This window comes from Artemia franciscana, chromosome 8, assembly GCF_032884065.1.
Source record: "Artemia franciscana chromosome 8, ASM3288406v1, whole genome shotgun sequence".
NCBI classification, from domain to species: domain Eukaryota; kingdom Metazoa; phylum Arthropoda; class Branchiopoda; order Anostraca; family Artemiidae; genus Artemia; species Artemia franciscana.
In genome coordinates, this window is record NC_088870.1 from 5533066 (window position 1) to 5548491 (window position 15426).

General features: G+C 36.6%; 1 protein-coding gene across 1 annotated transcript in view; it reads right to left on the reverse strand.

Annotated features, from left to right (window-relative positions):
- Window positions 1-15426, reverse strand: part of LOC136029901 (E3 ubiquitin-protein transferase MAEA-like) — a 58379-nt gene that overhangs the window by 9661 nt on the left and 33292 nt on the right. The window contains exon 6 of the mRNA XM_065708398.1: window positions 12504-12696. Within this exon, the coding sequence (XP_065564470.1) occupies window positions 12504-12696 (193 nt within the window). The remainder of the gene's footprint in view (window positions 1-12503; window positions 12697-15426) is intronic.

Here is a 15426-nt window from a genome sequence, read left to right on the forward strand (position 1 = left end):
GTCAACATTTTGATATTGTCATTTTGTTTAACGTAGTTGAAAGGTCTGAAAATTATGTCTTTGAGGATGACACCCCACCCCCTCAAAGCCCTCAGAAGGGTTGTAGGTTACGCCCTTGGGGCATATAAGGTTTTAATAGAAAGCATTGTCGTAGAGACTTCAAGGAGGGTTCATTCGATTGGAAATTGAAAGGGCTAGTGCCCTTTTCAATAGTCGAAAGTAATTGGAGAGCAACTAACCACCTTCCCGCGCCCACCATTTCCCCAAACACTTCCAACCAAAATTTTTGTTCAACGTATTTAAAAGGTCCGGAAATTATGTCTTTGAGGGTAACAATTCCCCCCAGCCCTCAGGGCAAGGGTTGTAAGTTATGTCCTGGGGGTATATAAGTTTTTTTTATAGAAAGCCTGGTAACATAAACTTCGGAGGGGGCTCATTGGACTGATAAAAATAAGTTTTAGTGCTCTTTTTAAGATTCAAAGTGATCGGATGGTAGCAAACACCACCCACAAACACACACACGCGAATTGTCCCGAAATGCGTCTAATAGAAATTTTGAAATAGCCATTTTATTCTTAACAATCTAAATATTATATAACAAGCTGACTTTTTGAAATTGCGCGGACTAATGCACTTTTTAAAAGCCAAAAGTGATTGGCGGGCAACTAACCCCCCTTCTACGCCCACCATTTCCCGAAACACATGCAATCAAAATTTTGATATAGCCACTTTGTGAAACGCAGTTGAAAGGTTCAGAAATTATGTTTTTGAGGACGACAACTCCCACACAACAACCCACACAGTCTTCAAGGACAGATGTTGTAATTTGTGCCCTGGGGGCCATTGAAGGTTTTTATAGAAAGTGCTGTCATTGAAACATGACAGTGAAGGTTTTGATAGAAAACGTTGTCGTAGAAACTTCAAAAAGGGCTCATTCAATTGGAAATTGAAAGGGCCTGTGCCCTTTTCAATAGTCGAAAGTGATTGGAGAGCAACTAACCCCCTTCCCGTGCCCACCATTTCCCCAAACACTCCCAATCAAAATTTTTGTTAAACGTATTTAAAAGGTCCGGAAATTATGTCTTTGCTGATAACAATTCCCCCCAGCCCTTAGGGCAAGGGTTGTAAGTTATGCCCTGGGGGTATATATATATATATATATATATATATATATATATATATATATATATATATATATATATATATATATATATATATATATATATATATATATATATATATATATATATATATATATATATATATATATATATATATATATATATTTATGTATTTTGTATTTCTTTATAGAAAGCCTGGTCACATAAACTTCGGAGGAGGCTCATTGGATAGGTAATCGGAAATTCTAGTGCTCTTTTTAAGAGTCAAAGTGATCCCCACACACACACACACTTCGTATTGTCTCGAAATGTTTCACATAGAAATTTTGAGATAGCCATTTTATTCAAAACAGTCTAAATATTATATAACAAAGCTTTTGGGGTTGAAACAAACCCTAGAGCCTAGGGGCAAGGGTTATAAGTTACACCCAGGCAGTTTTAAAGGTTTTTATGGAAGGGATGGTTGTATAAACTTAAGAGGATGCTCATTTGGTTAAAAATTGGAATTTCTAGTTCCATTTTAAGAGTCAAAAGTAATGGAGGGCAGCTAGCCTCCTCCCCCCGCCCTTCCGACGACCTATCTTCACCAAACGAATCTGACTAAAATTGTGAGAGGGTGATTTTGCTCACAATCGTCCAAAGAACTAAAACAATGCCTTTAAGGTTAACGCAACCCCCCAGTGCCCTGGGAATAGGGTTGTAAGTCATGGCCTGGGGTCATATAAGGTTTTTATGGAATGAGTTGTCGCATAAATTTCAGAAGAGACTCATTTGATTTTAAATTGAAAGTTACAGGGCCCTTTTTAAGAGTCAAAGCGATTTGAGAGCAACCCCCCTCCCCTGCTCATCATTTCCCCAAGGACATCCAATCAAAATTTGGAGATAGAAATTATGTTCATTATAGTTGAAGAGTCTGGAAATTATGTCTTTCAGGAAGACACCATTACCCCACAGCTTTCACGGGCAAGGGTTGTAAGTTATGACAGGGGCAAATAAGGTTTTTATAGAAAGGGTGGTTGTAAATACTTCGGATGGGACTCGTTGGATTGGTAATCTGAATTTCTAGTGCCCTTTTTTAAGAGTCAAAGTGATGAGAAGGCAGTTACCGCCCCCCCCTCCGAAACGTCGTGTTTTCCCGAAATACATCGAATAAAATTTAAGACAGTCATTTTATTCAAGATAGTTTAAAGATCATATAACAAGGGTTTTGAGGTTAATATAAACCACTAGAGTCTAGGGGCGATGGTTGTAATTCATGCCGCGGGGCATTTAAGGTCGTATGGAAAGGAAGGATGTTTAACTTAGAAGAGGTTCATTTGGTTGGAAATTGGAAATTCTAGTTTTTTTTAAGTGTCAAAAGTGACTATAGGGGGGAGAGATTTAGCCCTCCCCCCTCCCCGACAACCCCTCTTTTCATCAAACGCATCTGATTGAAATTATGAGATAGCGATTTTGTTAAAAATAGTTCAAAGAACATATAATAATGTCTCTAGGGGTGAAAAAAAAACCCAACGGCCTGGGAATATGGTTGTAAGTTATGCCATGTGGGCATATAAGGTTTTTATGGTATGGGCAGTCGTATGAACATCAGAGAGGGCTTTTTGTGATTTGAAATTGGAAGTTCTAGTGCCCTTTTAAGATTCAAAGTGATCAGAGCGCAGCTCCCCCTCCTCCCCCCCACACACACACAAACACGTCGTTTTTTTGTGAGATGTATTCAATAAATATTTTGAGACAGACCTTTTATTCAAAATAGTTGAAATATCATATAAAAAGGTTTTCGAGGTTGATACCACCCACAAGACCCTGAGGGCGAGGGTTGTAGGTTATGCACCTGGGGCATTTAAAGTTCTTATCGAAGGGTCGTTGTAGAAACTTTAGAGGTGACTCAATTTGTTGAAATTGGAAGTTCTAGTACTCTTTAAGGGTCAATAGTGATGGAGGTTACGTAGCCCCCCCCCCACCCAACTACCCTTATTTTCACCAAATGTATCTTATTGAAATTGTTCGATGGCAATTTTGTTTAAAATAGTCCAACAAACATATAACAATGCCTCCAGGGTTGGCACAACCCCCCAGAGCCCTGGGACAAGGGCTTGAAGTTATGCCCTGGAGACAAATAAGGTTTTTATGAAATGGGTGGTCGTATTAAATTCAGATAGGTCTCATTTTATTTTAAATTGGAAGTTATAGTGCCCTTTTTAAGAGTCAAAGTGATTCGCGAGATCCCCCCCCCCCCACCGCACTCATCACTTCCGATATCAAACACCCAAACTAAGTTTTGAGGCATCATTTTTTTTTCAGGAGTGTCGAACGGTTCAGAAATTATGCGCAGCAATATTTGTAGTAGTAGTAGCATTAGTAGCAGTATGCAAATAGCACCTTTTTTTGAGACATCAATTTTTTTGAGGATTGTTGAACGGTTCAGAAATGATGAGTAGTAATAGTTGTAGTAGCAGTATGCAAATAGCACCTTTTTTCGACATCCCCTTCTACATAGGATGAAATTTTTAGTTTAATTAACCAGTCTAATTAACCATTTAATTAACCATTAACCAGTTTAATTAACCATTAACCAGTGTTGAAGCATTACTGATACGGCCTCTTGACAACCTATATGGGCATAGTGTGTTTCCATTTATTTCACTGCAGTTACAATATTGCCCAAAATTTTCACCTCAATGCCCTTAGGTTTATTAATAGTGGCAGTAGCAACAGTATTATAGTAGTGGCAGTAGGAGTACAGTTAATAGTAGTAGTCTTGGCTTTAATAGCAGTAGTAGTAGCAGTAGTAATAATAGTAGCAGTAGTGGTAGTTGTAGGAGTAGAGGCAGTAGTAATATGATGCAAATATTTGGTTAGTTCATCATCCCCCACAACAAGCGTTGTAAGTTTTAATTTCACCCACGAAGCTGTTCCGAAGATATTGCTGATATGCCCTTTTGACAACGTGCATATATTGATGGTAGGTTATCATCCGCACAATAGAATGATTCTCTGAAAATTTCACCTTCACACCTTCATAGGTTGCAGATTTTGAACTAGCCAGAAGACACTCTGTGTATACATTGAATGCTCCTTCTACGGTCACTAACTAATGACATTAAGGCTATGATTAAGTGAACTTGAAAAGATTGAGGTTCAAAATTGAAGTTAGGGTAGCCTTCTGTCTCTCAGTTCTCTAGAGACCGTCGATTGTCAAAAACCCTTCAAATAGCACTTATTCATTGGCGGAAATAGCAGGTTAATTATACCAGCTTGTCATTCTGGTTTCTAGGACGATCTGAAACGATTTTTTCTTGCAAAAAACTTGTAAAAATTTCAGGTAGCTGATCAATCCGGTCTCTAGGGGTTTTATCGGCGATCTGAAACGACTCTTTCTGGCAAAAAACTTGTAAAAATTTCAGGTAGCTGAAAATATTCTATAGGACTGTTCGAGAACAGGAAAATGTTAGAAAACAGGGACTGTTAGAAAACAGGAAAATACATCGAAAAATGGTTGCAATCATCTTACAGGTTATTGCCTTTTGCTCATGATAGTACGAATTTTGTTCTAAAAGCAATATCCTTCATAGAGTACACATGTGATAAAGAGCTAGACATTTTCTAAGATTTCTAAGCAATTAGAGGAAATACAGCAATATCCTCGCAAACATTTTGTAGCATCTTCAAGAAGCTACGGCCTGATATTAAAAGCGGTATCTTCCGCCAATGAATACTTGAGTACTTTTGAAATATAAATTTTCAAATTTAACACGGGATTTTCGATTTCCATCAGTTCACTTAATCACGGCCTTAATGGCATTAAGTTGAAACCCTTAGGGAACTTTTAAGGGGATTTTCAATTAAACGAAAAAACTATATGCATGTAGGTATTAAAAGAGTGTATTAGCAATATAGGGCATATAAGGACATAGGCAGCGATGCTCTACCATAGCTAGTAATATCATTGATAATTTAAAGGAGCTGATTTGATTGAAAATTAAAAGTTGTAGTGCCATCTTAAAAGTCAAGAGTGATTGGCTCATAATTTTCCTCTTTAGGTCATAATTTTCCAGACACCTCCAATCAAAATTTTAAGACAGCCATTTTGTTTAGCATAGCTGAACAGTCTAGTAACTATGTCGCTAGGGTTATTGGGTAGGTCAACCCCGTGCAGTTATGTAATTTGCCCATTATGCTTAAAAACTAAGTGTTGCTTTAAATTAAATCAAAACACGCTATTTGTATGCAGGTTGCCAATAAGACATCTCAGCACTTCTATTTTTACTTCCTCTCTTAATATTTTACCAAATCAAAAGAGTATAAGTGTATCAATGCTGTGAAAGAGAATAGATATAATTTTTTGGGAATGGTATTAAGTTTTAATTAGCAGGTCAACTAGAGGATGTTTATGACTAAATTAAACACTACTATTTGTGTCATAATTTTCAAAAGGGTTTATGTAGCTAAAAATTGCTGAACAAAAAAAAATCAAATTATCTACCAAGCATACTACTACCACAAATCAGCATCAATAAATAAATAAAACCCAAAACGAGCAGAAATTACAACAAATAACCGAGTCAAACTCAAAACACGCCAAAATTAATATGAGTAGGGTTCAAAACCCCCTATGCTTTCTAAAAGCGAGAATATAATTTGCACTTTACTGAAAAAAAAATATCTAAATATTTTCACTTTTATAACTTTAAGAAATCAAAATTAATTAAGATTTTAAGGAATAAATATCAGCATATGTATATTAAACTGACAATTTGTATTTTTCACTAAAGCGCAATTATATTCTGGCTTTTAGAAACATAGGGGTTTTTGAACCCTACTCATGTTAATTTCTACTCGTTTAGAGTTTGACTCGGTTATTTATTTTTAATTTCTGTCCACTTTGGTTTCATTTATTTATTAATGCTGATTTGTGGTTGTTGTATGTTTGGTAGATTATTTGACTCTTTTTTTTTGTTTATTTTTGGTTTAATGGAGGTCTTTGCTTTTTTTTAAAAACTTATTTTGGGGGAAATTCTACTTAAACGGCATTTGTGATTCAGGGGTTATTCTTAAAGAATTGGAACAAAATTCGAACTTTAGCGTAAAAGGTGAGGTATTGACGAGGGGGCGAAACCCCTCATCGACGTAATAATTTCTGTTAGTTTTAAGTTTTAATGTTGCTTGTTACTTTCAGTTGAAAAAACCTTTTTTTTTTCATTTAATCTTGAAAAGGCACGGAAAGCCACAGCCTCCCTAATTCAATTTCAACGAATGGTGGGAAATAATTGGGGCTTGACTCCCAATAAGATCATGTATTTATATAAGACAGTAATTAGACCGATTTTGTCATATGGAATAGTGGTTTGGGTTAATTCAACTCGAATTGCTAGCCACACAACCCACTTAATAAGGGTGCAAAGGCTGGCATCCCTAACGATTACATCAGCATATGATGGAACCTCTACGCCAGCGGTTCTCAAACTTATTTAGACACTGTACCCCTTTTTACCCACAAAATATTTTAGGTACCCCTTGTTACTGGTACTAGGTAAACTATAGTTCAAGTTCAAGTTCTATTTATTTTCGTAAAATAACAATAAAAAAAACAATATCCCAAAGGGCTCAATGACCCGTTATTTGGGAAACGGCATACAATAAATAAAGAATCATAAAACTTGTCATAAACATACTAACCAACATCTAAATATAAATATGTAAGGAAAAGAAATGAACTCACAGGCAGTCCCCACGAAACGGCGACCCTCACATCACCCGATAATAAAATACAAATTAAAATTCTCGCGTCATCGAGGATACGACACCAACAAAACAACAACCCAAAAAAGGAAAAAATAATAATAAATAAACCATAACAAACATTTAATAAGAAGCCTTTAATAAGAAACTTTTCATCTGTCTCTTAAAGGAGCCAAGTGTTCGTGACAGCCGGATCTCAGCGGGAACCAAGTTCCAAGCACGTCCCACATTCAGAGCCAGGCCGAAGTCTGAACGAACCGAGGGACTAGCTGGAATCATCACATCCTCCCGGTTACGAACGATATACAAATTTACTTCCCCTACTAGTTTAAGCAGTCCCGAAAAACAACATTGGGAGATCTCCCTGGAAATATTGATATGCCAACGAAGATAGAGATAAAACATAAATATCTTTAATTTTGAGGAGGTCAAGATGTGTAGCCGACTGGAGAATTCTTGCCGCTTTCTCATAAAGATTGTGAATAGGAGCAAGTACCGAGGGAAATGTGGAAATCCACACAGACGAACAGTAACATATATAAGGGTAAATCAGAGAAAAATATAAAAGACGGAGGATAGGGAAAGGGAATAAACGCTTTAATTTTCGGATGATCCCAAGTCCACGGGAAATTTTCGCTCTTATTATTTGAACATGCCACTTAAATGATAAATGTTCATCCAAAAGAACTCCCAGGAATTGCACATATCGATCCGGGGGACGACTTATGGAGCCTCTTGGTGTATGAAGCTCAGTAATTGTGGGGCAGCTCATACCTTTACGAGAAAAAATAAGAAGGTAGGGCTTTTTTACATTTAAAGTTAGTTGATTTATGTCAAACCAAAAGAGTATTTTCTCAGTCATTGCTTGAAGCTTTAGAATAAGGGATGATTCATCCGGAGCTGCAGCACCTAAAGTAGTGTCATCTGCAAATGCTATTAATTCTTCTTGACTATTAGGTGTGAACACCAACGTACTCTGAGAGTAAGATTTGTGACACAATCCACAGCAAATATAGTTAATTGGGGTGTTAAAAAGTCGGTAGAGATCGTTCACATATATGAGGAAGAGGGTTGGCCCAAGAATAGAACCTTGGAGTACTCCGTATTCAATTGGAACTTTTTCGTCTGTAACTTCTGTGGCGATAGATCTGTCAGTTAGATATGACGAGAACCAAGACAATGCTTCCCCACGGACACCAAAATGACAAAGTTTACCAATGAGAATCTTATGTGTAAGGCTGTCAAAAACTTTCTTTACATCAAGAAAAATGGCTGTAGGAATAAGAGTAGAATCTAAAGATCGTCGCATAAACTGAAGAAGTCTATTACAAGCATGTTCTGTAGAATACTTTGCGCGAAACCCAAACTGATGCTGATGGAAAAAAAAATTTAGCTTCAAGAAATCTCACCAGACGTTTGAGCATTGCTCTTTCAAATATCTTAGAGAACACTGACAGAAGAGAGATCGGCCTGTAGTTCCCAGGATCCTTTCTGTCACCTCCTTTAAAGAGAGCTATAACATGTGCAAGTTTAAGACGTTGGGGAAATACTCCTAGTTCAAATGACCTATTAATCAAGTGGTAAATTGGGATGATAATCGATGGAAGAATATGTTTAATTACTTTAGCAGAAATTTGGTCGAAACCTGCTGAAGAATTCTTTAAAGACAGAACAATATTTCTAATTTCCTGCACCCTAACCTCCCCAAGAACCATTGATTTCAATCACGAGGGACCTAAGAACTGCTTCCAAGACTGTGACACAGAGGAATAATAAACGCTATTAGCAGTTTTTTTCCCTATCTCCGCGAAGAATTTATTCATATGATGTCGAATTTGGCCTTTTTCTGTTACAAGTTGATCCTCTACAATGAGAGACTTAGGGAAGAGAAAATTACCAGGTGAAGAAAATTACAATTAGGGGAGAGAAAATTACCAGTCCTACAGTTAAAAGGTTGTTTTGTTTTTGTTTTTTGTTGGCCGGCCGCTTACCCCCTAAAACATTTTGGGGGTAAGCATACCACGGTTTGAGAACCACTACTCTACGACATCCATGGAGTTTATCTCGGGACTTCGACCGGTAGAAAATATGCTAGAGGAAGAGGCAGTAAAAAATTGCTGTTAGACGTACAGATAAAAACGGTCAATGGACCCAAAAACAGCAGATACAAAATGGAAAAAGTAAAGACTATGTTGGCATCTGTAGTTCTTTGCTTCAGCGCAAGGAGCTTCATATGCCTAAAGATAATACTATAACAACAATAAAACCGTAGAGGCAATTCCAAATTGTCATGAAGAATAGAAAGGAAGTGGAGCAGGAGACAGAGCTGCTCCACCAAAGTAACGCGATAATATGTTATACTGATGGTTTGCGGTTTGATCGAAAATTAGGGACAGGAGTACTAATATATCAGAATACTCCTTACGAGGACAAGGAGGTGATCAGTTATCACCTGGGAAAACTTGCTACAGTTTTTCAGGCAGAAATGTTCGGAATAGAACGGGCAGCTGGAAGACTGTTGGTAATGAAAAGTACAGGAAAAGATATAAGTATCTTAACTGACAATCAAGCATACCTAAAGACTCTTCTAAACGTAAAGACCCGGCAAAATGGAGAATTGGAATGTTACGAAGTCCTGAATAGCTGGGCATCCAAAGGAAGCCAAATTATCCTGATATCGGTCCCAGGGTGGAGTGTAAGGAAACACAGAAACTACTCCCGAAATTCAACCCTACCCTGACTAAACATTTTCTACAACTGAAAAGGTCAGAGACGAGAATGACTACAGAAGTCATAACAGGAATGGGACATTTTGGGAAACATCTCTCCCGAATAGGGAGGAGTGAATCCCCATTATGCCAAAAATGTCAGATGACCATTATGGAAACAAGAAGGCATCTGATAGAAGAATGTCCAGCAAGGATTAGACATCGTCTTGAGATATTTCATATTGTTAAGCTGGAGGACATAGTAAGGGTAGAAGAAGTCCAACAGCTGGCAAGATATATGGTAAGGGTGGGGAGGCTGAAATCATCATTGCCCCCCTCCAACCATAAATAGAGCATAGTTTCTGGGGTGTAGTACTGTAGAGGCAATAGGCCTTGAAGGCCTGAGCCTCGACCTACTGACAGTGGCTCCACCCCTCCTCCTAATAATAATAATGTCTTCCTTATTTGACAGCAGAACATTAACGAATTTATGTTGGTTGTTTAATTGAATAGCGCTAAATAGCAATTTTAATAGCAACTTAAATGAGCTTAAATGGGCCTTAAAGGCAACTTTTGAATATTGGGTACTATATGATTAAATGTATCAAAAGTCAGGAAAGTTGTTTAGACTAGGAATAAATGGAGGGAAAAGGCCGATGCTAGGTAACAAAGAAATTGAACAAGTGGGTAACTTCACCTTACTGTGTAATATTATTAGTAAAAACAATGGATGCATTGAAGATACAAAAAATAGAGAAGCAAAATATAGGAAGCATAGAATAGAGAAGCATAGAATAGAGAATAGAATAGAATAGAGAAGAATAGAATAGAAGCATAATATAGATACAAAAAATAGAATAGGGGCAGGGTGTCTAATTTTTCAGTTGAAGAAAGTATGGAAGAATAGGAAGTTAAGTCTCTGAACTCAAATTAGAATATTGGAAGTCAAGGTCAAGGTCATGGAGAGTCGTAAGCATGGCGCTGAAGCATTGGTGTTTTAGAATTAAGAAAGATCTATTAAATTCTTCCCAAAATAATCGTCTAAAGATCCCCCTTAAAGGGCACTTGTTTCACTCACCTTATATGAAACATTTAGCTGTACGAAGAATGTGATTTGAACTGACTTTCCAGGGTTGTAATGAAAGAAAATTCAATATTGCTATACCATGATTTACAGATGAAGGATGACATATTGCCAGAGATTGTGCTTTTTAACCATCTATCTGAGGCCAAAAAATCGTTCCCAAATGGAGTTTGGAGATGTCATGAGAACGGATTGAAAGGAAATGGAACATAGGAGGCCGTAAGAGTGAAGCTTTGAATAGATTGGGATGGAGGAGCAGAGCCGGCACTTGTGCTGTGCCCAGGCACTGCACTGGTGCTGCACTGATTTGCTAGTTGTAGTAGCAGTAAAATATGTAACAAAGATACATTTATAAATTACATAGGCATTATATATACATAAATATATATTAAACATATACTCATCAAAAATGAAATACCTACTATGTATAGGGAGACGTTTTCTAATGGGAAACCTCCTAGGAAGACTTCACAAAGTTTCGCTTTCAATCAGGTATACCGAATACAGAATCCGGCCAGATTCCGAATGACGACGTCGCTTGATCGTTTTCGCTCGAAAAAATCTATAATCCTCTAACGGAATTTGGCTTCACTCTTCAAATCATATTCAAATAATTTTCAAGTTGCGCAACTCTTAATGTTAATTTTACATAACATAGCAATTTCGTTCCATTTCCCTGAAAAAGGGGAATCCGGATGGGGGGGATGGGTTTCAACAAGGTAGTATATCGCTTCCTTTCATTAAATAAATAAAAAAGGCATGAATTTCTGGGGTGTTTAAAGTCCAAAATCACTTGGTTACTTGATTTTCTTATTGCGTAAAACGTGTTTTTTGAAATTTTTTAATTCAGTAAAATTTTTGGATTACTCAAACAACAAAACAAATCATTAAATAGAAAACATGGTTCGCAATACTTCGGGGTATTTCAAAAAAATTGTCTTTATCTCTCTAAGTTTCCCCCAACCAATGGATAAAAGCCAAAAAGGCAGGGGCATCAACGGCCGGGCCCCAAACCCCTACATTTTCCAGAATTTCTGGTCACTTCTTATTCAATTTATGAAATTTTGTAAATCCCCCCCTCCGAAAGAAATCCTGGGAACGTTCCCGGAAATAATGCCTGAGTATCCCGGGGAAACAAACTCATTCTCTCCCCTTGCGCTTGCAGGGCCCCTTGACTAAATTGTTTTGAGGATACTGTCCCATTATCTATTTGGTGATATTATTTAGTTTCCATTTGGATTTCAACTTGGCCTTACTAGGAAATAAAATACACCCAAAAAACTACTACTACGACTACTACTACTACTAGTAACAAGTTACTACAGCACCATCAACCTCAAACCATCCAAGCTGCACCCACTCGTCCTTCACCCCAGTCTATTCAAATCTCTCCTCTTTACTCCTTCCCTTAAAATTGCAACCTCCGTTAAACCCTTCCTTATTGCGTCTTCCAACTCCACTAAGGGGCGACTAGACGTTGACAATTTCGAAGACCACACTGCCTTTCCATGACGATAAATAAAAAGTTCAAATAGGGATAGACCCTTTTCATAGACAGTGATAAATTTCACAAAAAAAAATACTAGATATTTCGGTGACATATGCAGTTACCGTCATCAGTAGTTTTTGTGAAATGTATCACTGTCTACGAAAAGGATCTATTCCTGTTTGAACTTTCTATTTATCGATAAGACGTCGATTAGAACTTCATTGGAGAGTTAATAGTGAAACCCAGAACATAGAGGGATGGAAAAAGGGCGTATGCAGTTGTATTGACCTCAGGGGACTTGATGTCATGATGAGTAATGAGGCTAACTAGAAGACTCAAGATAACTAAAACCTCCTTACCTTTTCTCCATAGACATAACCATTAGGAAGCATCATTGGTACATTATCCGAGTTCATGGGCTGACCTGAGATGGAGTCGATGAGTCGCGATTGAGAGCAATGAGCATAAGGTGAGTTTTTAGCGAGTTCATTGAGTAGCTCCTCACAAATGGGACAATCCGGATTCTTCTTGTCACGACTGCCGTAGCATTGTCTACAATTAAAAGTTCGATAAAACGCATATGAAAACGGGAAAATTAAATTCGAATCAAAATTTACAAGTTGGTGCAGCAACCAATAAATTAATATTAATATGTAATAAATTAAATAATTAAATCAAAATATAAAACAAAATAATTTAAATAATAAATTAAACAAAAACTAATAAACTAAATAACTAATAAAACTAAATAAACTAGATACACAAACCAATTCAATTTAGGTTTCATGTCAAACACTTCGTTACAACGAACTGTAAGTAAGGAGCGACTCACCCCAATACAGAACGAAAATAAAAAAAAAACGAATTTTGATAAACTAAAAGTTTGATACGCACTTTCCACTGAAGTTTGATTTTGTCCCAATTTTTTTTAGAACGACTCTAGAAACACAAGGGCTGATCAATAAGAACAAGAAGCTTTCTTGAAGTACTAACAAATTTTAGCGAAATGAGCGAGGTATTGAGGAAGGGGTAGCCCCCTTCATATACAGAACAATATCTGTTTGTTTTAATTTTAATGTTGCTCCTTACTTTCAGTTGGATTTACTGTTTTTACCGACTTGCATTATATTTCTATTAAACTTGTTATAAACGCTATATCTTCCGTAAACAGAATCGATGAGTATACAAACAACGGCATTCCACAAGGGCCGCAAGCGACCCGCCTTTGACTTTTTTTTGGCCTGCGAGGTGCCTCACACTTACAAAATATAACGGCCAAAGTAGTAAAAACCAATCTATTATCATAATACATATTTTTGCATCCATACATTTAATAATTCACTTTCGAAATCATGCCACTGTTCAAGGCCGTATCCAGAGGGGTTTACTAGGTTTGAACCCCCTTCCCCCCAACACGAAATTTTGATACGACTAATAAAAAAATAATCAAAATGCTTAAAACAATGCAAGTTCAATCACACTTACAAAATATAATGGCCAAGGTAGTACGAACCAATCTATTAACAAAAACACATTTTTGCATCCATATACTTAAAAATTCACAGTCGGAATTATCTTCGACGCTCAAGGCTGTATCCCGGGGGATTACCGGGTTTGACCCCCCCCCCCCTCTCCTCGAAATGTTTTTCTTCTCATAAAAACGTAACAAAAATGCATACAAACAAATTTTTGATGATTTTTTTTTGTAAACTCCCTCCGGCCGTATCTAACATTTTCACATTGAGTGTATTTTTAACAACCGTTTGCAAAGTTTTTTCTCAAATGAAAGATCAGCAACTTAATTTAGATCATGGGGGGATTAAACTTTGATTGGACAGTACATTGTCTGCTGATTCTCCCTTTGAATACAGTGCAACAAATAGATTTTGGAAAAAAAATTCATAGGTTTGAAAATTTCAGATCCCACTTTTAGCTGTATCAGCGACGTTGCGAGCAAAAATAAATTTTGATGTTTAAAAGATTTTGGAAAACTTAACAAATTAATAATCATAATCGAAAATAGATTTTTATGCAGTTGCGTCACCAAGGAGGAATTCTCCAATTGAAGGAACCTGACGCAAAAGCTTGTTAGCGATTTTGGTTCCACTTTCACCAGCCACTTTTTTTTTTTAAGAAAATTGACCTAACACAAACCACCTTCATACATAACTCACGCAAACCTGCCAAACCAATAAGGATGTGTAAATACACAAATTGACATTGATTTACAAGAACTAAGCTTAAGAGTGGAGAAAAAAATACCAAATTAATGAGAAAAAAAATAGTTTACGATTTATATTCAAGTAATACTAAATATATTTTTATTCTTAGTGTTACAAACTTCCTTACAAAGTACCTTTAATATCATCGTTATTCCATTATTTATGTCTAAATGTAAGAATAATAATAACTAACTATGTTTCAATTTTTAATTCCAAATAATATCTATAGTGGGTCTAAATATAATATGAGAATACATAATTTTATGAAACTATTTCTGGCCCCATATTGCCGAGCAGAGCATCAATCCACTGTGGTTCACCAACAACAATAGTGGTTCAACAACAAATGTGGTTCAACAACAAATGTGGTTCAACAACAAATGTGGTTCAACAACAAATGTGGTTCAACAACAAATGTGGTTCAACAACAAATGTGGTTCAACAACAAATGTGGTTCAACAACAAATGTGGTTCAACAACAAATGTGGTTCAACAACAAATGTGGTTCAACAACAAATGTGGTTCAACAACAAATGTGGTTCAACAACAAATGTGGTTCAACAACAAATGTGGTTCAACAACAACAACAACCACAATAGAGCCTTAGGCTAAATCTAATTTATGTTTTTGTTTGAAACAAAAAAAATAATGAACAACAAAGAGAGATAAAACTCCACAAACTTCAGTTGCTTTGATGTTCTCATTAAAATAACTTGAATAGCTTCTTTTCCCTACGTGGATCAGTAGCGACAATTGTATTTATTATTATTGGTAGTGGTTTTATTTGTTTTTAGTTTAGTGTTTTTTTCTTTTTATCTTGTGCTGAGGACGCCTAGTTTGAATACAGGCGAAATATCCGCGTTGTTTTAGTCTTTCCTCTCTACTGGCCGTAGTCTCGTTTGAGGTTTTTTTGTGGAGTTTTATCTCTCTTTGTTGTTTATTGTCATGTCTGGCCAGTTCGGCTCAAGAACTTTCATTCGTCAAAATAATTAAGGAAAAAGAAGATATAATGGCCAATAAATCCGAGAGGAGGATGTATGAGCTCTCTTACAGTACTGTT